At 46.9% G+C, this 27753-nt stretch overlaps 4 protein-coding genes across 5 annotated transcripts in view; 3 read left to right on the top strand and 1 right to left on the bottom strand.

Annotated features, from left to right (window-relative positions):
• Positions 1 to 447: 447 nt before the first annotated feature.
• On the bottom strand, positions 448 to 6790 carry LOC137801933 (coiled-coil domain-containing protein 81-like). Of its 2 annotated transcripts, XM_068599383.1 has the most exons (16): positions 6435 to 6790; positions 6258 to 6319; positions 6020 to 6173; positions 5633 to 5817; positions 5475 to 5549; positions 5269 to 5398; positions 4277 to 4379; positions 3957 to 4050; positions 3224 to 3370; positions 2651 to 2749; positions 2253 to 2422; positions 2102 to 2180; positions 1432 to 1536; positions 999 to 1108; positions 785 to 910; positions 448 to 711 (listed from the first exon to the last, which is right to left on the bottom strand). In XM_068599383.1, exons 1-16 carry the CDS (start codon positions 6508 to 6510, stop codon positions 573 to 575), a joined length of 1854 nt encoding a protein of 617 aa, XP_068455484.1. In that variant the 5' UTR covers positions 6511 to 6790; the 3' UTR covers positions 448 to 572. The 2 variants fall into 2 exon arrangements, with proteins under 2 accessions (XP_068455484.1, XP_068455485.1); XM_068599384.1 differs by lacking the exons at positions 5269 to 5398; positions 5633 to 5817.
• On the top strand, positions 6578 to 11693 carry LOC137801939 (interleukin-18 receptor accessory protein-like). The gene is made up of 11 exons (XM_068599391.1): positions 6578 to 6803; positions 7518 to 7615; positions 8957 to 9191; positions 9696 to 9882; positions 9990 to 10134; positions 10227 to 10286; positions 10359 to 10482; positions 10568 to 10713; positions 10892 to 11035; positions 11121 to 11267; positions 11344 to 11693. Exons 2-11 carry the CDS (start codon positions 7567 to 7569, stop codon positions 11691 to 11693), a joined length of 1587 nt encoding a protein of 528 aa, XP_068455492.1. The 5' UTR covers positions 6578 to 6803; positions 7518 to 7566.
• Positions 11694 to 17296: 5603 nt separating this feature from the next.
• Positions 17297 to 20167, top strand: LOC137801938 (interleukin-18 receptor 1-like). Its single transcript, XM_068599390.1, has 9 exons — positions 17297 to 17484; positions 18019 to 18205; positions 18313 to 18457; positions 18539 to 18601; positions 18689 to 18812; positions 18888 to 19033; positions 19248 to 19391; positions 19595 to 19741; positions 19818 to 20167. The coding sequence occupies exons 1-9, from the start codon at positions 17297 to 17299 to the stop codon at positions 20165 to 20167; spliced, it is 1494 nt and encodes a 497-aa protein (XP_068455491.1).
• Positions 20168 to 24652: 4485 nt separating this feature from the next.
• LOC137801971 (interleukin-18 receptor accessory protein-like) overlaps positions 24653 to 27753 on the top strand; it is a 7004-nt gene continuing 3903 nt past the window's right edge. The window contains exons 1-6 of the mRNA XM_068599456.1: positions 24653 to 24880; positions 25278 to 25458; positions 25546 to 25714; positions 26786 to 26854; positions 27239 to 27368; positions 27465 to 27619. Of these exons, the coding sequence (XP_068455557.1) occupies positions 24750 to 24880; positions 25278 to 25458; positions 25546 to 25714; positions 26786 to 26854; positions 27239 to 27368; positions 27465 to 27619 (835 nt within the window). The 5' untranslated portion in view covers positions 24653 to 24749. The remainder of the gene's footprint in view (positions 24881 to 25277; positions 25459 to 25545; positions 25715 to 26785; positions 26855 to 27238; positions 27369 to 27464; positions 27620 to 27753) is intronic.

Below are 27753 nucleotides of genomic sequence, written 5' to 3'. Positions count from 1 at the left end.
GTTAGCCATGTTAGCCATCGTTAGCCATGTTAGCGATGCCAGTTGATAACTTTGTAGTATTTTGCGCATCCTAACAACAATGCAACACGTCTGCAGATAGACGCTGGACAGCACTGTGTTCGGCTGATCTATTGAGACACAAAGAAGACAGAAACACTCACAAACTATTTAACACAGCTTTTTTCTGTGGACGCACGGGGCAGCCATCTTGGATTTTTGAGGTTTTGGTTGATGAGGTTCGCCCGACTTTCCGAGTCGGAAATCTGAATTCTCGTTGCATTTCCATTGAAGTTTCTGACTGACTAACTAACTCAGGAATTCAGAAAGACCCAAAACAACCACATTGTAGGGAAAATAAAAGTATACAAGAAACAGGAAATCTGCCCAGACAAACCGAGGAAGAATAAATCTCACATTCATTTAGCTGCTAAAAGTATATAATTAGCTGCTAAAAGTATATAACGTATTATTTCAATCTTAAGTGGCTGTCACATGATGAGACGGAGGTCTTGTTTCTGTTCTGAGGTGTCGGTGCTGAGTTGTAGCTGCTGGAGGCCACGCTGGTCAGATGTTCAGATCATGAATTGCGAGCCGGAGAGATACTGAGAGTCCTTCCAGATGTTGCTCTCTCCACAGTTGGAGGTCCTCCTCTTGCACTGGCAGCAGTGTCTGTACTGTGCCAGTTTGTCCACCAGCAGCTCCCCAGCAGACCTGCCACAGAGAGAAGGGTCACCTCCTGATGATAGAACCAGATGTGAGCCGGAGGTGATGCTCATCCACAGACCTCAGGAAGCGCCGCTCCTCTTCCTCTCGCTGCTGTTTTTGCTTTGCACTGCGACGCCACTCGTCCTCCAGCGACTTACTGAGGTCTCGCCTCTTCTCGAAGCGATTGATGCGGCCCGTCATGAACCTGGACAGCGAACGCACCGGAGAGACAAACGAGCATCGATTTCCTTCGTCTACATTGATATCCATTCCTTTCATCCCCCTTTACTCACGCCATGTTGTCCTGTCTGAGGTCCTCTCGCTCTTTCTCCAGCTCTGCTCGCCGGCTGTGCAGTTCTTCCTTCTTCCTCTGAGTGGCAGCACTGAGGTTTACTCTGAAGAGCTGCCAGTAGAAATACATGTATACACACACACACACACACACGCATATATATATATATATATATATATATACACACACACACACACACACACACACTATTTAGCTACATCTCAAATAGCTGCAACCTGAAACTGCTTATTGCATGTTATTGAATCAATAATATTCATATGTATATTGTTTTCATTGGTTTTGCAGCTTGTATCTCTTCCACCACTGCAAAACAAAATGCAATGCAGAGACTTTTAATTGAACTATAAGGACTTTGATTATTTCTCCCGGCGACACACAAAGTAAAAGATTCAAACTGAGGAAACAGAGTCGACCTTCTGGGCCCTCTCGCGACCTTCTGCGTGGTCGGCTGCTGGTCGGTTGAACCCGGACTTGTCCACTTGGCACTCTGGAGGATCTGAGCTCTTCTTATCTCCGACCTGAAGGACAGAGCATTGTAACTGTAAGGTGACCACTGAGGAGACTTTGTAAGGTGACCACTGAGGAGACTTTGTAACTGTAAGGTGACCACTGAGGAGACTTTGTAACTGTAAGGTGACCACTGAGGAGACTTTGTAACTGTAAGGTGACCACTGAGGAGACTTTGTAACTGTAAGGTGACCACTGAGGAGACTTTGTAACTGTAAGGTGACCACTGAGGAGACTTTGTAACTGTAAGGTGACCACTGAGGAGACTTAGTAAGGTGACCATCCAGGAGACTTTCTGGCTCACGAGGTCCAAACTAAACCAAATACAAAATGTGAAACCCCAACAAATATTGCCAAATTCTGGAAAACATTCTCCCTGAAATGAAGTATGTGACTGAACCAGAGATGTTCCCCAAAGCAAAACTTCCTCCGCTTCTTATATGCAATAGACTCTTTGTAAGTATCCAGGCCCAGCAGGCTGCCCTCTCACCCGCAACCCTCCTCTGGGTCTTGACCCAGAGTTTACAAAATGCTTTTCAAAAGTCTGGAAGTCACTGTTGTGGAGTGTGTCCTTGCCTGCGTGTCCAGAGCCCTCCTGTAAAGTGCAGTTCTCTGGTGTTTCTGCTGGAGCTGCTGAGCCTTCTGCAGCGCCGCCCTAGCACACAACAGGTTGCTATCATTACCCATGGTTCTGTGCGTTCCGCGAGCACAGACACGTGGTACTCACTCCTGGACCAGCTGGACCTGGTCGAGGCGCTCCAGCAGCAGACGGCTGTGCTGGTCTCGGGCCTCGTGCTGCCGGCGGGCCTCCATCTGGCTCTGGAGCTCGCTCCTGTAGCGGTGCTGCTGCACGCTCCTGGCGGGGGTCAAGGGTCGCGCCGGGAAGACGAAGGAAGTCTGAACGCGTTAACAAGAGTGTGATTTCATGCTTAAACGTCAAGATCAACAGGGGTTTTATACAATTTATGGTCAGATTTTTCATTTCTGCATTAGTTTTTCAACGTATGAACAATCTGATTGTTACACTTTGACCTGCTGCTAGTGTCGTACGCAGTGCGTTTGGTCTGGAGGCTCAGACTTCCACCAGGACTGAAGCCTTGACCTTCAGTATCCCGTCGTACTCACAGGGAAGAGAGCGCAGCACGTCTTCTGTTTCTCCTCCAGCGTTCGCAGGTTGAAGGCAGCGACCTGCTTTGCGTGCGTCCGCTGCTCATTCAGCTTCTCCTGCCAGACGAACACACAAACGCACGAGCCCAGCGGCGTCAAGTCGACTGCAGCAGCGACCGCTGAGAGCAGGAGGCTCTCCAGGGGAAGAGTCCGCTCTCAGAGGTTACTTTGACTGAACCCAGAAATCCTCTTGGAGAAATCATGCAAAGCACTTCCAGTTGTCTCATGTTGAATTGTAATTTCCCAGAAGCCCCATAACTCCTCCCTGGCGCCGCCAAGAGGACGAAGACCTTTTCTCATCTCTCCGGCCCGATGAGATCCACCCAACGATCAGCTGTTGAGATGTTTTGTATTGTTTGTGTTTTAGTGCAAATTTTCTTGACATAATGGTGTTTGTGTACGTCTGTACTCGCGCTCCAGTGTGTGTGTGTGTGTGTGTGTGTGTTTATAGCCTCCAGCTAACGTTTGTGCAGTCAAATGTGTGTGTTTTTCGTGTGAAAACACTACGTGCAGCCATGCACGTGCACAGACCTGTTCTTGGTGCATGAGCTGCTGGTCTCTGTGCTGCTCCTGCAGCAGGAGGAGCTTCTCCTGAGCTCGCTGCTCCGCCTGCTGCTGCTCCCTCAGGTACACGGGGACGTTTCTCTGAGCGCGCTGCATGCACAGGTAGCACCGCTCCTACACGACAAGACCACAGGTGAGTCTACAGGTGTTTACACGCTGTGCAGTACACACACTGTCCAGGAATGCATTGGTTCCATCCACCTGTCCATCCACTGTCATCTGCTGACCCCGTCAGGCCCTGACTCTGTCTCTAAGGCCGAGCCCCACAGAGGAACCTCATCTCCTTACTCTGTCTCTAAGGCCGAGCCCCACAGAGGAACCTCATCTCCTTACTCTATCTCTAAGGCCGAGCCCCACAGAGGAACCTCATCTCCTTACTCTGTCTCTAAGGCCGAGCCCCACAGAGGAACCTCATCTCCTTACTCTATCTCTAAGGCCGAGCCCTACAGAGGAACCTCATCTTGGCCGCTTGTATCCACGACCTCGTTCTTTCATTTCATTGTTTAATATTCATATTTTCATCGCTGCTCCCTCAACAGAGACACAACACGGCTTCATCTGCCATTGTATTGTCAGGAATATTATACTCAAACGCTCATATTAATAAAACCTAATTCCCTATGAATAACATCTCCTTACAGTCTTCCCAAGCAGACACACACACACACACACACACACACACACACACACACACACACACCTGTCCAGCACGGGCGTGGCCAGAGCAGCTCACAGTCACGTGAGGCTCCTGCAGCTTGAGACTGACCTCTGCTGGAGCGACGGAGGAGGTGAGCCTGAGAGTGGAAACAGATTATTTACCATAGTGTGTGTGTGTGTGTGTGTGTGTGTGTGTGTGAGGTGAGGACAGAGGAGGAATCTGTCCCACAGGTGGCTGTGCATCATTGATGGAGCTGGAAGCTGTAACAATATGAGACCACCTCAGAGCGCTCAGCTCACACGGACTCATGCACTGCCAACTGAACCTGTGTGTGTGTGTGTGTGTGTGTGTGTGTGTTGTACTTGTCAGCGGCCTCCTCGGGGGGTTTTGGACTCAGTTCTTCAAACAGGCTGACAGCTTTCATGCTGGCGGGCTGAAGGGATTTGGGTTCTCTCTGCTGAACGTCTGCAGACACAGAACATGGAGAGCTTCACCGTGACGGAACCTGCACCACATGCGACAGCACAGTGCTACTACATGCTACTCTCAAACTCTTCTCATGTTCTCATGTTGATGCAGTCTGGCATCGTCATGTCTGACGGAGTTCAAAGCTCTCCGTCTTCACTCAGCTGTTTGTTCATGTTCACTTTAACCGACTGTTGCGTTATTAAAGTATCAGACGATGAAGACGTTCCTCTTCGTCCAGCAGTGACGTTGCAGAGCGTCCAGAGGAAGTCTTCAGCATGTGATTGGATTGTTCATGAGTCATGAGCCTCATGAAGCTGTAGACCTGATCCAGTCTTATATAACCTGGATCAGGACTATCACACACCCATTACAACAGCTGGAGTCCTTCCAGACAGAGAGCTGAACCAGCTGGAGCCAGCAGGTCATCAAGGTCACGGCTTCAAGGAAACGCCTGATAGCCATCAGGAAATATGAATTTGCTCTCCAGATGAACGTTTGTAGAGTAGATCGACACCACTCGCTGTGCGATAAATATGGAGCTGCAGCCGGTTAGCTTAGCTTAGCATGAAGACCGGAGAAAACATCTGTATGAGTTGTAACCGTGAGACTCCAACCAAGAAACCCTTTGGCACATGACACTTTGTTCTTTCTACAGATTAAATATGTGACGTATCTTCTGTTCATTTGTGAGGTTGGAGATGCAGGAGGTGGATCGTAAAACGACGTTGATAACTCCCCCGAACGCTACGATAACGTGAATGTTTCTTGTTTGTTCCAGCTTCTGCAGCTTCTGCAGTGAGGACCACAGATCCTTTTCTACTAGATCTGGAAGGATTTGGTTGAATTCAGGTTCCTTAAGTGCCGTCACGCAGCCAGAGCGCTTCACCTCCTGCATTCTTCGGGTCTGGAGCTGCTGACCAGCGCCGAGCGGCCGGCTGAGGAGAGCAGGCGGTCGGCATGGTGACGGGGTTGGCAGTCTGAAGCCCGGACAGTAAAGAGCTGCTGCTGCCGGGTCTCTGCAGGGAGAGAGCACAGGCCGTGCATCAACACACACATCACACACTCCAGCATGCACACACACACGACACTCACGTGGTTGAAGGCCGACAGCAGCCGACCGGTTCCATCCATCGCCTGAACGAAAGCTCTGCTGAACTTCATCTGCACCTGAACAACAGCAGAGATGAACGTTAGCAGCAAACTGCCGTCATGGCGCCACGAGGAGCAACACAGGTGAGCGGGCGCGGCACCTTGTTGCTCCTGAAGGACAAAACTCCGATTCCCTGGAAGGTGAGGAATGCGTTTTGCTCGGAGGCCAAAGCTCTGAGGAGGAGCAGCAGCGTCTCTCTGACGCAGCGCTCCACCTCGTCCCGGCTGAACGCAGTCTGCTGCGACACCGCGGCCAAGTTCAGCTGCACCACCGGCAGGTGTGTTGCTGCCAGACACACACACACACACACACACACACACACACACACACCTGTGTCATGATCTTGTAACAGTATGTATTATCCCTCATAAGGAGCTGATTGAAAAGTAACGTTTTCAGGTTCTTATCCTGAGTCGTGCTTCTTTTCATTAATCCTCCATCTTGTGTGTTCGTGAGTGTTGAATCCTCAGAAGACATTTCTACTCACCTGCAGCCAGAGGTCTGACCTGCTTTAACCCCAGAGACTGCACAAGTTTCCCAGCAATGAGGAAGATGGGTCGTTGGATCATTGTGTACTTGTTTCCTATGTCCAACTTCTGCTGAGAGAAGGTGAAGGTCCCCAGTCCTGCCACGCGCACGCCCTGTTGGATCAATCAATTATGGATGGAAGGATGGATGATGGATGGATAGGTAGGCAGGTAGGTGGGTGGGTAGGTCGGTCTAACCTTTTGTAAGGTCATCTGACGTTCAATGAAGGCAGATACTGCAGCCCAAATACTTTGTATATCTGAAAGAAACAAACATGAAGTTTGGTTACACGGAGACGGAGCGAGGAGATAAACAAGCAGCAGCTGGATAAACAGTTTATCCGGATGTCCTTGGGGACAAACACGCAGTCTGACCGTCTCCAGAGAGCCGGGGCAGAGGAGGCACCGTCCCGCCGTCCGCTCCTGACAGCAGCCGCAGGATGTCCGTCATCTCCGGTACTTTACAGGATCGTCCCCGAAGACAGAAGCCTCTGTGTCCGTCTGCTGTCCGGGTTGAGCCCGTTAGCTCGGGTTAGAGCCCGTTAGCTCGGGTTGGAGCCCGTTAGCTCGGGTTAGAGCCCGTTAGCTCGGGTTAGAGCCCGTTAGCTCGGGTTAGAGCCCGTTAGCTCGGGTTAGAGCCCGTTAGCTCGAGTTAGAGCCCGTTAGCTCGGGTTAGAGCCCGTTAGCTCGGGTTAGAGCCCGTTAGCTCGGGTTGGAGCTGCAGCACCGAGAGAGTCAGAGCGCGTGAGTAACAATGGACCTCCCGCGCGGCGCGGTGCGCGTTTCCAGCGCGGCGCGCAAACACAACAGAAACATAACACACAGAGACACACAAGAGAAACACAAGAGAAACACATAACACGAGAGACACACAACAGAAACACATAACACACAAGAGAAACACGACAGAACTATATATATATATATATATATATATATATATATATATATATATATATATATATATATATATATATATATATATATATATATATATATAATTGTGCATTTTGAGAAAGTTGGACTCAATGTTTCTGCACTCCGACAATCAATCGTATTAATATTCCCCAAAATAAGATATAAAACATATATAAGGACGTCCTCCTAAAAAAGAGTTGTGTTTCTGCAAAGTTGTCAGGCAACTTCAGCTGTTCGTCCCAGCAGTGTTGTCAGGACCAGTGAACATGTTCACTGGTCCTGACAACACTGCTGGGACGTGTTAGAGCACACGTGACATGTTATAAACCATGTCTGCCTCACTAAACGCAGCACACATCCATATAAACGTAAAATAAATGATTATTATGATTAGAATAACGTGTTGATCATGTCCTTTACTGTAATTGTTATTTATTTAGGTTTGCAGTTGTGCTTTGTGTAAACGTGCACAGAGCTTGCTGAGTCTCAGCTTCAGGGCTTGTTCCTGTTCCTGCTTTCATTTTCATGTTGCTGCTGAAGTGAAAAGAGTCCAGAACAGTCAGGAGAACCCGAGGATCCGGTTTCCCTCATGAAGGACCCGCTGAAGCTGCTGATGCTGCTCTGCTCTCTGAGGACAGGTAGGATCCATCTTCACTCAGGAGGTGCAAGAACTTTACTACTGCAGTTTTAAAATGCTTTAGCTCAAACTATACTCTCACTTTAGTGGAAACATGAATGCAGCTTATGATTAATGGAAAGCTTTTATTAAAAAACAAAACCTGACAAGTTCATGAAATAAAACAGGAATTAAAGTGGTTACGAAGCTCCAGGTCAGATGAGTTGTTAGAATTTACCACTGAAGAGTCCTCGCCTTTCTAATCTTTGATTATTAATACATTACACATGAATACATTACATAATAATACTTTACATATTAATACTTTACATATGAATACTTTACATATGAATACATTACATAATAATACTTTACATATTAATACTTTACATATGAATACTTTACATATGAATACATTACATATTAATACATTACATAATAATACATTACATAATAATACATTAAATATGAATACTTTACATATGAATACATTACATATTAATACATTACACATTGATACATTACATAAGTATTTATTATTATTATTACATTGCTCACATACGTTATTTCACAAAAAAGGAAAGAACAGATTGATGTTGCAGGACTTTTATGTTGAAGTACTTTTATACACATGTTTTATTCCATCTGTATATTTAATATTCTTACTGTTCATTTTTATTTCCTGTTTATTCATATTCCTTGATGTTTCTCTGTCTCTTCTTGTGAGCAGAGCTGCTGTAATCCTGTAATTTCCGCACTGAGGGACTCATGAAGGATTATCTTACCTTATCGTTTGTAAAAGATTATTAACTATTATTACAGCCCTTATTAATCCTCTGGGACGTGAACTAAACTAATTCAGTCTCAAGTTGACCTCACACAGTAAAATGCTTCTTACTCATTGTTGCATCAATATCTAATAACATAACAGGATGTCAGAACTCTTGACTCTTCTGAACTTTGATGGAGTTTGAAGAACCTCTGAGATATTATTCTTCAGACTAAAGACGAGGGTTTGAAGTCTGCGTTTAAACTCAACCGCATTATGAACGACGACGTTATGAAATATCAACGTGGATATGAAACACGACAAACAGCAAACCAAGCGGTCTGAAGCTCGGCGTGACCCGCAGATGCTGACCCGCTTCCTTTTGCCGGATCACAAGACAACCGGCACCGCAGCGGTGACGTCAGCGGGTCGTCATGTCGTCACTGGAAAGCTTTCTCGTTCTGAGGAACTCACGAGTGTGTAGAACACAATGAAACAAGTCCAGAAGGTTTCGTGGGACTTGACCTTCTGTTGGTTCGCATCCCAGAGAGCATCAATCGCACTGAAAGCAGCTGAAGTGTGACGTGTTTGCAGGCGCTGGTCCCTGGACAGCCGGAGACGCAGACGTCAGGGCGGGAGAGATGGCGGCGCTGCTCTGCCCTCTGGACGGACCTTCAGTGATGTGGACCGGTCCCAGCAGCCAGGACACGGATCTGACCCGCATGTCCTCCGCCGAGCAGACCCGCATGGGGCTGCTGCTCCACGGGAGGAGCCTGGTGGTCCTCAGGGCTTCTGTCCTCCATCAGGGGAACTACTCCTGCTCTCTGGGGTAAAGAAACCAACACAAACACAAAGGCTCATGAAGGAAGCGTCTTTCCCTCAAAGCCTGCATGTATTAAACTACATGTATTAAAAGATATATGTATTACAATATATATGTATTAAAAGATATATGTATTACAATATATATGTATATTAAAATATATGTATATTAAAATATGCATGCATTAAAATATATATGTATTCAAATATATGTATATTAAAATATATATGCATTAAAATATATATGCATTAAAATATATATGCATTAAAATATATATGTATTAAAAGATAAACAAGACCGAGAGTCTGAAGCCAAGCCAGCAGCTCTGTGAGGCTAAATGCTAACGCAGCTGCTAACAGCGCTAACACCTGGATGTCAAGCTGACAGTGTTCACAGTCTCAGTTTAGCTCGACACAATGCTAACGTGGCTAACTGTCCAGTCAGACTCTGCAAAATGTTTCAAACCTGAACGCTAAATCTTCAAAAGAGCTTTTCGTGATGGCGTGACAGGAACGCCAGCAGCCGGTCCTGGTTCCGGCTGACCGTGAGCACAACGCGGTCCAGAGAGCAGGAGCAGAGGACCCAGTACCCTCAGAGGTGTTACGCTGCAGCGGCCTGCACGCTGAGCTGCCCCGAGGTCAACGTGCCCGCTGCCAGCACGCCCAACATCAGCAGCAACGGCACCGTGTGGCACAAGGTGCAGCAGCAGAGTCATGACGTGCACATGAAGAGCTGCAGCTTCTCCTCCAGGCTGCAGCTGGTTGGACCTGCTGGTTGAACATCACTGCTGTTGGTGTCTTCCAGGAGGGCGAGTCTGAGCCGACAGACGGATACTTCTCCAGCGTGCAGGAGAAGCACCAGGGAGTCTACACCTGCACCAGGTCCTACCTGTGCTACACACACCTGTACAACATGACCTTCAGGGTGGCGCTGGAGGTCAAACCAGAGAGTGAGGGGAGACATTTTCTTGGATTTCTTTATTGTTATAAACTTCAATATGTTTTACTTGTGTGTTAAATGTTTGCTCTTCTTCTTTCACAGGAAAATCTGGACAAGCAGAGATACTTTCCCCTCGCAGCGGAGTCGTCAATGTCGAGTTAGGTGAGTGTGTTTTTGTGTCGTTACACTTCATCTTGCAGCTTTACGTTAATGTGTGTAAACTGCTTTTCCCAGGTGACACCGTGGTGGTGGAGTGTAGAGCGGTTGTGTATTCAGACTTTGACGAGGTCTTCTGGTTAGTCGGGACATCAGAAGTGGAAACAAACAGCAGCTTTCCTGTTTTCTACAATTACTCACGGTAAACACTCGCCGCTGGAGTCTGGACGTGCTCCGGTGTCGTCTCGTGGCTCACAGTCCTTCTGGATGTTCCTTCACCTCTCCAGGGAGAGCGATGCTGCAGAGATGAAGATCACGGCGTCTCTGGTCTTCAGGAAGGTGTCAGAGGAGGATTTATCAAAAGGTTACACCTGTAAACTGGATCCTCTTTCTGGACCCTCGAGCTCCGTCAGCATCACCTTGACCCAAAAAGGTTTGTGACATGAAGCACGGAGAGAGCTTCAGCTTGACTTCTCTCGTGCCGCTGCATGTGTTGCTGAGTCATGATGATGATCCACTAACTGATGCCTGTCTCTAATCCACACCTTCAAACCACATGGAGGTTTCATGTGCTGTGAAGTCTTTATGATGGAGGTTATTTGTCCCGCCAGCGGCTCCCCGGCTGCTCCCGCTGGCTCTCGGCCTCGCAGCCGTCGCCGTGATGATCCTTGTCACAGTTGTTGTTCTGGTGAAACTCAGAAAGGACGTCGTTCTTTTCCTTCGAGGCTCTTTGTGTTGCCGTCGCAGCGCTTCAGGTGGGATTCATGTTTTTTGGGTTAAAGACATAAAAACAATCGGCCATGTTGTCTCTACCAACGCTGCTTGTGCTTGTCTGCTCAGATGGAAAGAGCTATGACGCCTTCCTGATGTGTTACCAGAGCGACACAGGACTGAAGGAAGACGACAGGAAACATCTGCAGAGCGTTTTGGAAGAGCGGTTCGGTTACAGCCTCTGTCTCTATGAGCGTGACGTGTCACCGGGGAAAGGTACGGACTCATTTACTCTGAACAAACCAAGAAGTCTGCGTGAGGTCCGGACTCATGTGACCTCTGCTGCTTGCAGCTGCAGCCGAGGCCGTGCTGGACTGTGTGGAGCAGAGCCGGACGGTGGTTTTGGTTCCCGCCTCCCCAGATGTGGGACCGGACGCCGGACCGGGATCCGGGCTGCTGAGCGCCGTCCACGCCGCCCTGGTGGAGCGGCAGACTCGCTTGGTCTTCATCCAGACGGAGACGAGCGAAGCGCCGAGATCCGGCTCCTTACCGGAGGCCTTGCGGCTTCTCGGCGAGGCTGCGGACTGCGTCACGTGGAAGGGCATGAGCTCCATCCCGCACGCTTCCTCCTTCTGGAAGCAGCTACGATATCACCTGCCGGCCCCGCAGCAGGCGTCCAGGATGAAGCTTCTACCTTTCTAGAGTCCATCATGACAGGATGAAGCTTCTACCTTTCTAGAGTCCATCATGACAGGATGAAGCTTCTACCTTTCTAGAGTCCATCATGACAGGATGAAGCTTCTACCTTTCTAGAGTCCATCATGACAGGATGAAGCTTCTACCTTTCTAGAGTCCATCATGACAGGATGAAGCTTCTACCTTTCTAGAGTCCATCATGACAGGATGAAGCTTCTACCTTTCTAGAGTCCATCATGACAGGATGAAGCTTCTACCTTTCTAGAGTCCATCATGACAGGATGAAGCTTCTACCTTTCTAGAGTCCATCATGACAGGATGAAGCTTCTACCTTTCTAGAGTCCATCATGACAGGATGAAGCTTCTACCTTTCTAGAGTCCATCATGACAGGATGAAGCTTCTACCTTTCTAGAGAATACTTTTACTGCAACTTCCTTTCTTTGGAGGTTATCCCCTCAAGAGTTGAACGACAGTCCAAAAGTAAGACATGTTTCAGGTGCTCAACACATCGTGCCCCGGCCTCTTAGTTCTTGGAGGTTTTCTCCGCAGCGCTAAGAGACTCAGTTTACTCACATAGAAAGTCTCCGTTTGATTGCTCCAATAGAGTGGATTATTCTGGGGACAGAGTCTGAGAAGCAACTGAAGAAGTGCTCCGCTGTCTCTGTTTTTATAGGCAAACGAGAGGAGGGGTCTTACAGTAGAGGTGACTGTCGACAGTGATTTACTGATCTGTCTTTGGTCACTCGCTCATCTCGCGTTTGTAGATGAAGCTGCAGAAAGGGAGTCTGAACAGGTGTCAGTCTGAACAGGTGTCAGTCTGAACAGGTGTCAGTCTGAACAGGTGTCAGTCTGACCAGGTGTCAGTCTGAACAGGTGTCAGTCTGACCAGGTGTCAGTCTGACCAGGTGTCAGTCTGAACAGGTGTCAGTCTGAACAGGTGTCAGTCTGAACAGGTGTCAGTCTGACCAGGTGTCAGTCTGACCAGGTGTCAGTCTGAACAGGTGTCAGTCTGAACAGGTGTCAGTCTGAACAGGTGTCAGTCAGGCCGGCGCCTTGTGCACAGAGTTGGCAGATGAAACATGCCGATGCTGTTTGATGGAGTCATGATAAGCTTACAGGCGTCAGACCTTTCATTAGTGAGTAATGGGTGTGGTGCAACATGCTCTGGCTTGGGTCAAAGGTCAATACCTCTCTGCAGCAGATCTTCACATGATCATATGTCTACTTATGACTTCATTTGGCCTTTGTCATATAAAACAGAAACATATCAATGCACTTGTGATAGAAAACATTTCCCCTTATAGAAACAGGAATATGTCAAAGCGTATATGAGCAATAATATAGAAACTATCTTAACTCATAACACATGGTTATATTCAATAAAGAAAAGGAATAATAAAAAGAACCTCAGAAATGCAAATAACTCGTAGTTTACAAAATGAACCTTTCTGTTGTTTTCACTGCTTTTCACCCTGCATTCATACATGTTCATGATGTGAACAATATAGCAGCTAATATAGAAGAAGAGATGCTGTTGTTGTGTTGTGTGTCCTGCTGACTCAGCGTCCAGCCGTCAGCTGTTCTCATCACCTCATGAAGACTCTGATGAAGCTCACGTCTTCACACCTGAGGCCAAACGGCAGCTGAACATCAGACATCGTGCTGTTGGTCCGTCTGCTGACCTGATGAGCTGGTTGGACCTGCTTCTGCCTCCAGTGACGTCTCCCAGTCCAACCAGTCCATGAGGTCATGTGACTTCTTCACTATGTAAACCTCAGCTGAACACTTGAGAATGCAAATTAGATGAGTTATTAGTCAAAAACATGTAGAAACTATAATCATATATGTATATATTTATACATAACAACTTCACATAATTTCAGAAGGAAATACACATTTTACTCCACCACATATAATTAATATCTGTAGTATATTACTGTAGTATAAGTACATACAGTACAACATGATTTACAGAAAGATAGAATACACACAAGTAGAAATAAACAAACTAGAACGCACAACGGAACAATCTGAATTGTTTAAAACAAACAAAAGGAGTAAAACAGATAAAAACACAGATCTGATCCTTAAACCTGGAACACTTTAGTGTTTGTCCACTAGAGGGCAGCAGGAACCAACGTCTCCTCCAGAGGACCAACGCTTCACTCAACGTCTCCTCCAGAGGACCAACGCTTCACTCAACGTCTCCTCCAGAGGACCAACGCTTCACTCAATGTCTCCTCTAGAAGACCAACGCTTCACTCAACGTCTCCTCCAGAGGACCAACGCTTCACTCAACGTCTACTCCAGAGGACCAACGCTTCACTCAACGTCTACTCCAGAGGACCAACGCTTCACTCAACGTCTCCTCCAGAGGACCAACGCTTCACTCAACGTCTCCTCCAGAGGACCAACGCTTCACTCAACGTCTCCTCCAGAGGACCAACGCTTCACTCAGCGTCTCCTCTAGAGGACCAACGCTTCACTCAACGTCTCCTCCAGAGGACCAACGCTTCACTCAACGTCTCCTCCAGAGGACCAACGCTTCACTCAACGTCTCCTCCAGAGGACCAACGCTTCACTCAACGTCTCCTCCAGAAGACCAACGCTTCACTCAGCGTCTCCTCCAGAGGACCAACGCTTCACTCAACGTCTCCTCCAGAAGACCAACGCTTCACTCAGCGTCTCCTCCAGAGGACCAACGCTTCACTCAACGTCTCCTCTAGAGGACCAACGCTTCACTCAATGTCTCCTCCAGAAGACCAACGCTTCACTCAGCGTCTCCTCCAGAGGACCAACGCTTCACTCAACGTCTCCTCCAGAAGACCAACGCTTCACTCAGCGTCTCCTCCAGAGGACCAACGCTTCACTCAACGTCTCCTCCAGAAGACCAACGCTTCACTCAGCGTCTCCTCCAGAGGACCAACGCTTCACTCAACGTCTCCTCTAGAAGACCAACGCTTCACTCAACGTCTCCTCCAGAGGACCAACGCTTCACTCAGCGTCTCCTCCAGAGGACCAACGCTTCACTCAGCGTCTCCTCTAGAGGACCAACGCTTCACTCAACGTCTCCTCTAGAGGACCAACGCTTCACTCAACGTCTCCTCTAGAGGACCAACGCTTCACTCAACGTCTCCTCTAGAGGACCAACGCTTCACTCAGCGTCTCCTCTAGAGGACCAACGCTTCACTCAACGTCTCCTCCAGAGGACCAACGCTTCACTCAATGTCTCCTCCAGAAGACCAACGCTTCACTCAACGTCTCGTCAGGAACAATAACTCATGACGTCAGTGAAACGAGGCGTCCCGTTGCATTCTGGGAAGTGTGCAGGATCCCGTGTTCCTTGTGTCGCTGCTGGACTCGTGTTGGGATGAAGTGAAGACGTTTCATCCTCTCATCGGCTCCATGAAGCATCTCAGGACTGACAGCAGTTTAGTTCTTCATGTTTTAAAATGTCTCCCTGAGATGATTTTATTGTTTTATTTAGAAAAGTTTTATAAACTTGAAGAAGTGTCAATCATCTAAATAACAAAACAATGAGAGAGCAACGTTTTAAAATGAAACACAACCAGCAGACATGTTTTCTCTGTTCATCATCTTAATGGAAAACAGCATTCAACAGCAGTTACACACACACACGCTGATAATACACTAATAATACTAATATAACACCACTAAACTCTGAATAGAGCTTTTATCTTCTGATACATTTAGCTGGTAACGTGCAGAATGCAGGCTTGTTTCATCGTTTTCATCCGTTATACTTCAGAGTAGAAGATGCTTCTTCCAGCACCTCAGAGGAACATTTCTAAAGAGCTGAAGCTCTTCGGATGCTTTTGCTCGTCGTGTCCTCAGCACCTCTGGAGGCCACAGCTCCTCTCTGTGTCTTCCTGCTTCAGCTGTGTGTCCGTGTGGCTCAGCAGCCGCAGACACAACGTCTGTGGTTCTGGCGTCTCAGTGACGCTGTCGCCACGTTTCCTCTGAACTGAAAGCTGCAGCTCGTGTGGTTTGTTCTGCGCCGACGGAGCCAGTGAGGTCACGAGGAAGAGGAACCCAACGGTTACTGCGCTGGCAGCAGCGTGGCGCTCTTCCTGGTGTTTCACTCCTCCTCCTCCTCCTCCTCCTCATCATCATCATCAGTGTGGTTTCATTTCACAGATTTGTGGAAAATGTTCCAGTCAGCAGGACCGCGGCTCTGACATCAAGATGCTGAGAACTCTGCTGCTTCTGTTGTTCCTCCTGTCTTCAGGAACAGGTAAGAACATGGAACATAGAACCTGGAACATGGAACATGGGAACATAGAACCTAGAACCTAGAACATGGAACATGGAACATAGAACCTAGAACCTAGAACATGGAACATAGAACCTAGAACCTAGAACATGGAACATGGAACATAGAACATGGAACATGGAACATGGGAACATAGAACCTAGAGCCTAGAACATGGAACATGGAACATAGAACCTAGAACCTAGAACATGGAACATAGAACCTAGAACCTAGAACATGGAACATGGAACATAGAACCTAGAACATGGAACATAGAACCTAGAGCCTAGAACATGGAACATGGAACATAGAACCTAGAACCTAGAACATGCCTCTGGCGTCACAGGGTGAGCTCTCTCCGTGTGGTTTGAGATCACAGACCTGACAGCTCTTGTAAATGATGTAACCTTTGATCAGTGATCACAGTCCTGAGGTGTGAAGCTGGTGAACGGATTCAACCTGAATCTCTAACATCGCGACTTACTGAAGTTACAAATGAATGCAGTGGAGTAGAAGTATGAGTATACAGCAGCGGAAGATGGAAGTGAAAGTACAAATACTTGAGGAAATGTACTTAAAGCTGCAGGAACAAAAACACTGGATCATAATGTTGTTTGTCTCATAACAATCCTGACGGCTCCAGATGTTAATAATGAATAACTCAGACTTGTGTGATACACTGTGACATGCAGATAAGACCACAGACACCAAACGTACACGTTTAAATACATCGACCACCTTCCCTCCGTTCCCTTTGTTGAATGACTTCCACAAAGTTTGTGTCTCACTGAAGTCACGAGATGAAAGAAGGACGTGAGAGAAGAGCTGAACGTCAGCTGGAGCTAAACGACAGAAAGTCTGCACACCTGATGCACAAGTCCTCTGAGCTGACAGCATGCCTTCAGCTGCACCTCCACATTCACAAATGCAGATGAACTTGATGTGAGGAGAAGTTTTCTAGCACTAAAGTAATGCAACTAATTAAAGTAATCTGTGGGATTTGTGGTGAACCTGAAATCATGAATAACGAAGGTGAACACAGACAGAAAGTCACATGAAGCAGAAAGTCAACGGAAATATTGTAACCACTAAGTAACACAACTCTTGAGTGGACTCTTCAGCAACACAACCTGCTCTCATGTCGCTGGTTCAAAGCCGAGAAGACGTTAAAAGCCGCTCTGCTCATCCGGACCGGCGCGATGGAGCCTCACGTGGACGCGCTCCTCCAGTCCTGGAGTGAAGAGCCGCTTCACGCACTGAAAGCAGCTGAAGTGTGACGTGTTTGCAGGCGCTGGTCCCTGGACAGCCGGAGACGCAGACGTCAGGGCGGGAGAGATGGCGGCGCTGCTCTGCCCTCTGGACGGACCTTCAGTGATGTGGACCGGTCCCAGCAGCCAGGACACGGATCTGACCCGCATGTCCTCCGCCGAGCAGACCCGCATGGGGCTGCTGCTCCACGGGAGGAGCCTGGTGGTCCTCAGGGCTTCTGTCCTCCATCAGGGGAACTACTCCTGCTCTCTGGGGTAAAGAAACCAACACAAACACAAAGGCTCATGAAGGAAGCGTCTTTCCCTCAAAGCCTGCATGTATTAAACTACATGTATTAAAAGATATATGTATTACAATATATATGTATTAAAAGATATATGTATTACAATATATATGTATTAAAAGATATATGTATTAAAATATATATGTATATTAAAATATATGTATATTAAAATATGCATGCATTAAAATATATATGTATTCAAATATATGTATAGTAAAATATATATGCATTAAAATATATATGCATTAAAATATATATGCATTAAAATATATATGTATTAAAAGATAAACAAGACCGAGTCTGAAGCCAAGCCAGCAGCTCTGTGAGGCTAAATGCTAACGCAGCTGCTAACAGCGCTAACACCTGGATGTCAAGCTGACAGTGTTCACAGTCTCAGTTTAGCTCGACACAATGCTAACGTGGCTAACTGTCCAGTCAGACTCTGCAAAATGTTTCAAACCTGAACGCTAAATCTTCAAAAGAGCTTTTCGTGATGGCGTGACAGGAACGCCAGCAGCCGGTCCTGGTTCCGGCTGACCGTGAGCACAACGCGGTCCAGAGAGCAGGAGCAGAGGACCCAGTACCCTCAGAGGTGTTACGCTGCAGCGGCCTGCACGCTGAGCTGCCCCGAGGTCAACGTGCCCGCTGCCAGCACGCCCAACATCAGCAGCAACGGCACCGTGTGGCACAAGGTGCAGCAGCAGAGTCATGACGTGCACATGAAGAGCTGCAGCTTCTCCTCCAGGCTGCAGCTGGTTGGACCTGCTGGTTGAACGTCACTGCTGTTGGTGTCTTCCAGGAGGGCGAGTCTGAGCCGACAGACGGATACTTCTCCAGCGTGCAGGAGAAGCACCAGGGAGTCTACACCTGCACCAGGTCCTACCTGTGCTACACACACCTGTACAACATGACCTTCAGGGTGGCGCTGGAGGTCAAACCAGAGAGTGAGGGCACAGCCGTCTTACTGCTCATCTGCATGTGTTGGGCCGGGAAGATGAAAAGTGTTTTCTCCTCTTTGTGCACAGGAAAAAAGAAGGTCCCAGTGATCACTTCCCCCCACAGGAGCGATGTCTTTCATGTAGATTTGGGTGAGTCCATCTTCTTCCGTCATATCACGGACACACACATCCTTTACTGTCTTTCCTTTTAAATCTGGTGTAAACTGCTTTTCCCAGGTGACACCGTGGTGGTGGAGTGTAGAGCGGTTGTGTATTCAGACTTTGACGAGGTCTTCTGGTTAGTCGGGACATCAGAAGTGGAAACAAACAGCAGCTTTCCTGTTTTCTACAATTACTCACGGTAAACATGACGAGCTCGTTTTTAACACACACAACACACGATAGCTTGTTTTTCTTACTTTTCTTTCCTCTCCAGGGAGGGCGACGCTTCAGAGATGAAGATCACGGCGTCTCTGGTCTTCAGGAAGGTGTCAGAGGATAATTTATCAAAGAACTACACCTGCAGACTGGATCCTGTTTCTGGACCCTCGAGGTCCGTCAGCATCACTTTGACCCAAAAAGGTTTCTAATATGATTCTTCTTCTTAAATCTTAACCTGTTCAATCTGTACTTTCTGTGTAGTAACATTATCACGTTTGGATTAATGAATTACTTGTTTATTCTTGATATGAATGTCATAAAAGCTTTTAAAACCAGCTTTCCATCAGATCAGATCACTGCTTCACATGAATGTGTTTAAATGGACGTTTTGACACATCATTCTGTGTCCCTGCAGCTCGTCCTTCTTACGTCTCCCTGGCGCTCTGCGTTGGCGGCGTTGTGGCGGTGATGGTCTCGGCAGTAGTTATCTATGTGAGGTTCAAAATCACCGTCACTCTTTTCCTGAGAGACAGTCTGGGCTGCCACAGAAGCTCCTCAGGTGGGGTTCATGTTTAGGGTCAATGTGAGGGAACAGTTCATGTTGAAGAGACACATGTCGATGGCCCAAGAGAAAAACCTCCTGAAAACATGCACTGTTTCATGCAGATAGGTCTTTCCTTTACGTTTAGCACTTTGGCCATCGACATGTGGACTTCACTCAATACGAGCAGTAAGTGACGCTGCTTGTGCTTGTCTGCTCAGATGGAAAGAGCTATGACGCCTTCCTGATGTGTTACCAGAGCGACACAGGACTGAAGGAAGACGACAGGAAACATCTGCAGAGCGTTTTGGAAGAGCGGTTCGGTTACAGCCTCTGTCTCTATGAGCGTGACGTGTCACCGGGGAAAGGTACGGACTCATTTACTCTGAACAAACCAAGAAGTCTGCGTGAGGTCCGGACTCATGTGACCTCTGCTGCTTGCAGCTGCAGCCGAGGCCGTGCTGGACTGTGTGGAGCAGAGCCGGACGGTGGTTTTGGTTCCCGCCTCCCCAGATGTGGGACCGGACGCCGGACCGGGATCCGGGCTGCTGAGCGCCGTCCACGCCGCCCTGGTGGAGCGGCAGACTCGCTTGGTCTTCATCCAGACGGAGACGAGCGAAGCGCCGAGATCCGGCTCCTTACCGGAGGCCTTGCGGCTTCTCGGCGAGGCTGCGGACTGCGTCACGTGGAAGGGCATGAGCTCCATCCCGCACGCTTCCTCCTTCTGGAAGCAGCTACGATATCACCTGCCGGCCCCGCAGCAGGCGTCCAGGATGAAGCTTCTACCTTTCTAGAGTCCATCATGACAGGATGAAGCTTCTACCTTTCTAGAGTCCATCATGACAGGATGAAGCTTCTACCTTTCTAGAGTCCATCATGACAGGATGAAGCTTCTACCTTTCTAGAGTCCATCATGACAGGATGAAGCTTCTACCTTTCTAGAGTCCATCATGACAGGATGAAGCTTCTACCTTTCTAGAGTCCATCATGACAGGATGAAGCTTCTACCTTTCTAGAGTCCATCATGACAGGATGAAGCTTCTACCTTTCTAGAGTCCATCATGACAGGATGAAGCTTCTACCTTTCTAGAGTCCATCATGACAGGATGAAGCTTCTACCTTTCTAGAGTCCATCATGACAGGATGAAGCTTCTACCTTTCTAGAGTCCATCATGACAGGATGAAGCTTCTACCTTTCTAGAGTCCATCATGACAGGATGAAGCTTCTACCTTTCTAGAGTCCATCATGACAGGATGAAGCTTCTACCTTTCTAGAGTCCATCATGACAGGATGAAGCTTCTACCTTTCTAGAGTCCATCATGACAGGATGAAGCTTCTACCTTTCTAGAGTCCATCATGACAGGATGAAGCTTCTACCTTTCTAGAGTCCATCATGACAGGATGAAGCTTCTACCTTTCTAGAGTAGGCATGACAGGATGAAGCTTCTACCTTTCTAGAGTAGGCATGACAGGATGAAGCTTCTACCTTTCTAGAGTAGTCATGACAGGATGAAGCTTCTACCTTTCTAGAGTCCATCATGACAGGATGAAGCTTCTACCTTTCTAGAGTCCATCATGACAGGATGAAGCTTCTACCTTTCTAGAGTCCATCATGACAGGATGAAGCTTCTACCTTTCTAGAGTCCATCATGACAGGATGAAGCTTCTACCTTTCTAGAGTCCATCATGACAGGATGAAGCTTCTACCTTTCTAGAGTCCATCATGACAGGATGAAGCTTCTACCTTTCTAGAGTCCATCATGACAGGATGAAGCTTCTACCTTTCTAGAGTCCATCATGACAGGATGAAGCTTCTACCTTTCTAGAGTCCATCATGACAGGATGAAGCTTCTACCTTTCTAGAGTCCATCATGACAGGATGAAGCTTCTACCTTTCTAGAGTCCATCATGACAGGATGAAGCTTCTACCTTTCTAGAGTAGGCATGACAGGATGAAGCTTCTACCTTTCTAGAGTAGGCATGACAGGATGAAGCTTCTACCTTTCTAGAGTAGTCATGACAGGATGAAGCTTCTACCTTTCTAGAGTCCATCATGACAGGATGAAGCTTCTACCTTTCTAGAGTCCATCATGACAGGATGAAGCTTCTACCTTTCTAGAGTCCATCATGACAGGATGAAGCTTCTACCTTTCTAGAGTCCATCATGACAGGATGAAGCTTCTACCTTTCTAGAGTCCATCATGACAGGATGAAGCTTCTACCTTTCTAGAGTCCATCATGACAGGATGAAGCTTCTACCTTTCTAGAGTCCATCATGACAGGATGAAGCTTCTACCTTTCTAGAGTCCATCATGACAGGATGAAGCTTCTACCTTTCTAGAGTCCATCATGACAGGATGAAGCTTCTACCTTTCTAGAGTCCATCATGACAGGATGAAGCTTCTACCTTTCTAGAGTCCATCATGACAGGATGAAGCTTCTACCTTTCTAGAGTCCATCATGACAGGATGAAGCTTCTTCCTTCAGCAGTTAGACCAGAGGGCCTCAAACTGTTCCTGTCTCCACTCTGGAGGAAGCAAAGTGTTCAACCGGCCCGACCACATGGGAACAAAACGCTCCAACTTGTTGAGACTTTTAATGACCAGATTAAAGAAAATGTAAATCCCTTTCAAGTAAACCGGATCGCTCCATCTGACAGAAACTAACAACATGTGCACTCACTTTGTTCAAACAATGCAAATAAAGTTATATATGTGCAAAAATAACTCATATTTGGCAAAAAGATGAGCAAGGAAGCCGGTTGGATCCCTGTTTTCTCCCCATAGTTTCATGTTGAAGTGTCCTTGAGCAAGGCACTGAAGCCCCAGAGCTTCACCGCAGCACAAAGCTACTTCATTACTGATGATGATGACATGCAGAGAATAACCCCCTGAGGGATTAATGAAGGATTCTTAAAAATTATATATATATCTATATATTTTTAAGAATCTGCATCTCCCTGCGCCCCACCTGTAATACCACCGCGCCCCACCTGTAACACCACCGCGCCCCACTAGAGGGCCGCGCCCCACCTGTAACACCACCGCGCCCCACTAGAGGGCCGCGCCCCACTAGAGGGCCGCGCCCCACCTGTAACACCTCCGTGCCCCACTAGAGGGCCGCACCCCACCTGTAACACCTCTGCGCCCCACTAGAGGGCCGCGCCCCACCTGTAACACCTCCGCGCCCCACTAGAGGGCCGCGCCCCACCTGTAACACCTCCGCGCCCCACTAGAGGGCCGCGCCCCACAGTGTGGGAACCACCGCTCCAGAGTGTTGCGTCATGCCAGAATGAATAGCTTTCATTCCACGTGTCTCTTTTAGTTTATGACTTGCAGATACAGAATATCAAAAATGCATACGAGGAAAATATATTTACTGCTTACAGACGTCATAATTCTTTAATTTCACATTTACTTTTGGTGTCTTGAGACGTCAAAGGAACATCTTTCTTTGTTGAATTGACCTTTACGTGAGGTCACAACAGGATTCACTGTTATTCTGACACATCCAGACATGTTGAAGAATGTATTCTGTTGCTTTGAATGAAGCATGAATTAACATCCCCAATATATATATATATATATATATATATATATATATATATATATATATATATATATATATATATATATATATATATATATATATATATATATGTATATATATTCAAATGTATAACTGCATTTCTCTTCTATGTTATTGCACACGTCTTGATGCCGTGTGTATTTGTGTATTTGTACGTGTTCTGTGTGAAACCTTTACATACATTTGTTTTAATATCTCAGTGAAGGTCTGAGGTGAACAAATAAACACTCAAGTTGTTTCATGACGGAAGAAAATCGACACCACTTTACCCGACTGAATAAAGCCTGTTAACGCCTCAGCAGCTGGTGCGACCCGCTGGGCCTCGTTTGCGTTGGTTTCAGGGAGCCAGAAGCTAAATGTTGTTTCAGACTCGAGAATATTATGGAAGATGTTGCTTTTGCCATCTTGTGACCAAACCCTGCTTTAAAGAACAGGTTTATGTTTGAAACACAGTGTATTACAATGTATTGCAGTATTGAAAATGTGCTATAAAATGTGCTATAACGATTATGATATATTGAAGTCACGAAAATTTCATGTTTTTTGTATGTTTTTGCAGCAGAGTCAGCAGACTGTGTGATAACATTCAGTAATGGCACTAATATTAATAAATATAATCTACAACGTGCTCCAGCCCCCTGCATACACAGTTAGATTATGGATATGACATGAGACAAGGAGACAGGTCGTAACGTAGTGCTGACATAGTGGTGGCATAGTGTAGACATAGTGGTGACATAGTGTAGACATAGTGCTGACATAGTGGTGACATACTGTAGACAGACGCAGACAGCACAGCGGTGTCAGATTGTGTAGTGAGATAGAAACCAGAGTCCAGGAACTAGAACATGGTGCTAATGAGCTCACGGCATGAAGCAGTGTGCAGCATGATTTATTAATCTACAGTTACTCTCAGAATATGTTTGTGTCTTTGTTTTCAGCGGAATTGGAATAATAATATTAAAAAGCAATGCTTGCATGTTATTTACCTTTTGTATCTCCTGTTGTCAGAGTGTTCCGCTAGTTTAATATTTGTTTTGCTAAAAATCATGAAAAATAGTTTCCTTTCACAACACAGTGACACACTACACAACACAGTGACACACTACACAACACAGTGACACACTACACAACACAGTGACACACTACACAACACACTCAGATTCAACAAATGCTCCATAGTGTACGTAGGAAGCAGCAAGTCACAGGAACAATATATTGAGCCATTTCTTGTGAAATCGAGTGGAAAGCGACCAAACAGGAAACCGTACCACCGACACCTCCATCTACACACCTCCATCTACACACCTCCATCTACACACCTCCATCTACACACCTCCATCTACACACCTCCATCTACACACCTCCATCTACACACCTCCATCTACACGTCCGGCAAACACGTTGCCACTCGTGTTGATCATGGAGATGTGGAGCAAAAAACAATGAGAGTGAGAAAATACCAAGAAAACCAGATGTGGTTATGCACAGAAAAGAGGCTCGAGCTGATTTCATCACACCCATCAGACCGACATCCACAGGCAACGATCACAGATTGGTGACACAAGATGCACGCTGGGCACATTCTGGTTTTTTCTATCTTCCCCTTTCTCTCGGAGGGATGCTGCGGGCCAAACCGTCAAGTGAGAAGATCGGGTACGGTGCTGATGGATGTGGGTTTAGATGTTCATGTGTGACTGCTGGTGAAGTGAAACAGAAGCCTCTCTCCAGATCCGCAGCGAGCTGCTGCTCAGCAGCACTACCGAGCCGTGGAGGGGGAGGCCTTCATGATGCCGTGCTTCGGCGCTGTGAGCCGGCTCGTGTGCTCCAGGACCGGAGGAGGAGCTGCAGGCCTGAGCTTCAGCTGCGGCAGCGACTTCCTCGCGGAGGCTAAACATTCTGGAAAGTACGCGTGCAGGTAAACAACCACGTTCACTTCAAACAATGTGTTTCACTAATTATGAAGCCCTGGTTTTCAAGTAATATTAGTGTTGACACCTGGATCCCCATCTTTGCCCTGACCTACACATGTCTCTACCTCACCTAAAAATATAGCTCCTAACACAGCAATATTTTGTTTTAGGTCATTATACACTCATAATATTGTGTTTATGAATACTGCACTCCATTTATGCCAATAGCTCTCATAGGGACCTCACCCCACATATAACAAACTCATTAACATACACTCTGTCAATGGTTATTTGCAAAGCATTGATAAAGTTACAACTTTACAAACCTTTCTAGAACACTACACAGCAAAGTAATCTGGTTTTGTGTAAACCGCATGAGTTTAACTTCCATCAAGTGTTCAGGTCTTTGCTGTCCAGCGGCAGCGACTTGTTCTTCCACCTGCAGGTGCTGAGGAGGTCAGAGGTCAGTCTGGGCTGCTTGCAGCCGGAGGCCAGCAGTGTAGCGCTGAGGGCTGATGTCGGCGGGACGGTCTCGTGTCCGGGTCTCAGGTGTAGTAACAACACCAATGTCATCTGGTACAAGGTGAAGAGAACTCACATGAACGGGATTAAAACCTCTCACATCACGCAAACCGCTGCAAAACCTCACAAGAAGTGTGCTTTCTTCCAGCGTAACAAAGCTGTGTCCGAGCAGAGAAGATCCTCCTGTCAGACGAGCGGCTCCTTACAGCTCTGCCAAGTCGGGACGCGAGATGCCGGCCTTTACTTCTGTGATCGACAAACACCTGAGCGAGGAGTCATCTGGACCTCCAGGAGGGCCGTGAACGTCACAGTCATACGTGAGGGCTCTGCGTGTGTCTGTAACACACTCGCATGCCGACGTTGCGTGCTAGTGTTAGCATTCAGCTCAAAAGAGAGCTGAATGCTAATACTAGCATGCCGACAGGAACGTGAATGCTAACACTAGCATGCCGACAGGAGCGTGCTAGCTCAAAAGAGAGCTGAATGCTAACACTAGCATGCCGACGTTGCGTGCTAGTGTTAGCATGCAGCTCAACAGAGGCAGGAGAAGCGGCTGTTTTGCTTCTGGGGTAAAACTCAACAATCTTTGAGGTTGTTAATGCCAACCAATCTGAAATGAGTTTTTTCCTCGGCCGTAGTACAATATTAAAATGATGACCCAAGCCACTTATATTAATAAAACAAGAAGAAGAAACAAATTGAGAATTAAATAAGGTTTCAGAAAACAGACCTTTTGATTAGTTTGAACAAACTTTTGTATCAAGTCTGCATGAACTCCAAAAAGATAATCAAGTTACAAAATAAGTGAAGAAATAAGCCTTTGCGGTTGAACTCGCTGATGTTTTCCTCATTCGTTATTTTTCACACCTAACCTGCTTCATATCTGGCTGCTTACCCCAGAAGCCACAGCCTCTCCTCTGCAGGTGGTCTGTGTGGTTTCTGCTGGCTCCTCTGTACAGGATGCACAGCACATACATACTGCACATACTCACAGACGTGGTAGTTTGTGTTTAGTGCTAATGAGGACATGTTAGCATGTTAACTCAGATGTTAAACATAGTACACATTTAGTATCGGCATGCTAGCTTTGTCAATGGGAGCACGTTAGCGGGACATTAGCATTCAGCTCAAGGCTCCGGTGGCCCAAAGTACAGCTGATAGCATGGCTATTAGTCTAAAATACACTTCATTACTTTTTAACATATGTTTACACAAAGGAAATGCATAACAGAAATGTCTCTTTGGATGTGAACGCTCCACTGGTACAGTGTTCCTGCAGGAGGGCGTCGCTGTGTGTCAAAGCAGACCTCCGATCTGAATCGTACAGTATGAATGTTTCTCAGACACAGACACTAATGCTTTCATATCTGACTTTATTTCCCAAACAGCTGGTGAAGCGAGTTCTCCTCCCAGGATTACGTATCCTTACGGTAACACAACAGAGCTCGTGGAGATCGGTGAGTTTCTGCAAACGACACGATCCCACAGCAAGAATGAGACAAAAACAACTCAGAGTTGTTGTCACTTAAAGGTCAACACAGTTGATGCTTCAGTCATCTTATGACTGATACACGTCCAGCATTCATGTTCTGCTTTGTTGAAACTCACTTGTTGACTCATTCAGGGAGTCCCCCACTAAAAGTTTTATTTTTTGTATGAATCCAGCTGATATTTCATTCTAATCTTGTAATTGTTCACTATAATGCTCTACTTTGTCTAAATGACTCATGTGTGCATCCTCCAACTTGGTATGATGGCAAGACATTACATTAGTGTAGTGTCACTGACATTTGGACATTAAGTGTTAAACTCTCATGGCCATGTCTTTGTGCCCGTTCAAGGTCGACCTCACAATCTGACGTGTGAGGTATATTTTCCCTTTGAGGTAAACTTTTCGAGGGAGGTGCTGTGGTACAAGAGTAACGGCAGCAACATGGAGACGATGACTCTGCTGCTGATGGAGAAGCAGCAGTGAGTCCCTGCAGTCCTCCGTCAACTGCTCGGTGGGATATTATTAAACTGTAACGTGACGTTGTACCCTGATGATGAATTCTTCCTCTGATTCAGACAGGAGAGAGTTTCATTTCACGAGTTTAAGGTGGTCCGCAGTGCCGTCATCAAACAGGTGACTCCCCAACACCTGAAGCACAGGTATACCTGCACCGCCAGCAACGCCGTCGGAAACAGGAAGAGCAGCGTTGAGCTCACGCATCGGATTAACGGTACTGTTGCTTCAACTGTCACCGTGATGTGTTGTATTCAAACAATATGTTGTCACAACATTAAGTCAGAGTTTAAATAACCTCATGTTGCACAACTGAAAACCTTGCATCAGATGAGGATGGCCCAAGTCTTT

This window comes from Clinocottus analis, unplaced genomic scaffold (assembly GCF_023055335.1).
Source record: "Clinocottus analis isolate CAN_PGR_092001 unplaced genomic scaffold, fCliAna1.0.p SCAF_47, whole genome shotgun sequence".
NCBI classification, from domain to species: Eukaryota; Metazoa; Chordata; class Actinopteri; order Perciformes; family Cottidae; genus Clinocottus; species Clinocottus analis.
This window is presented reverse-complemented; position numbering and strand designations above follow the sequence as displayed.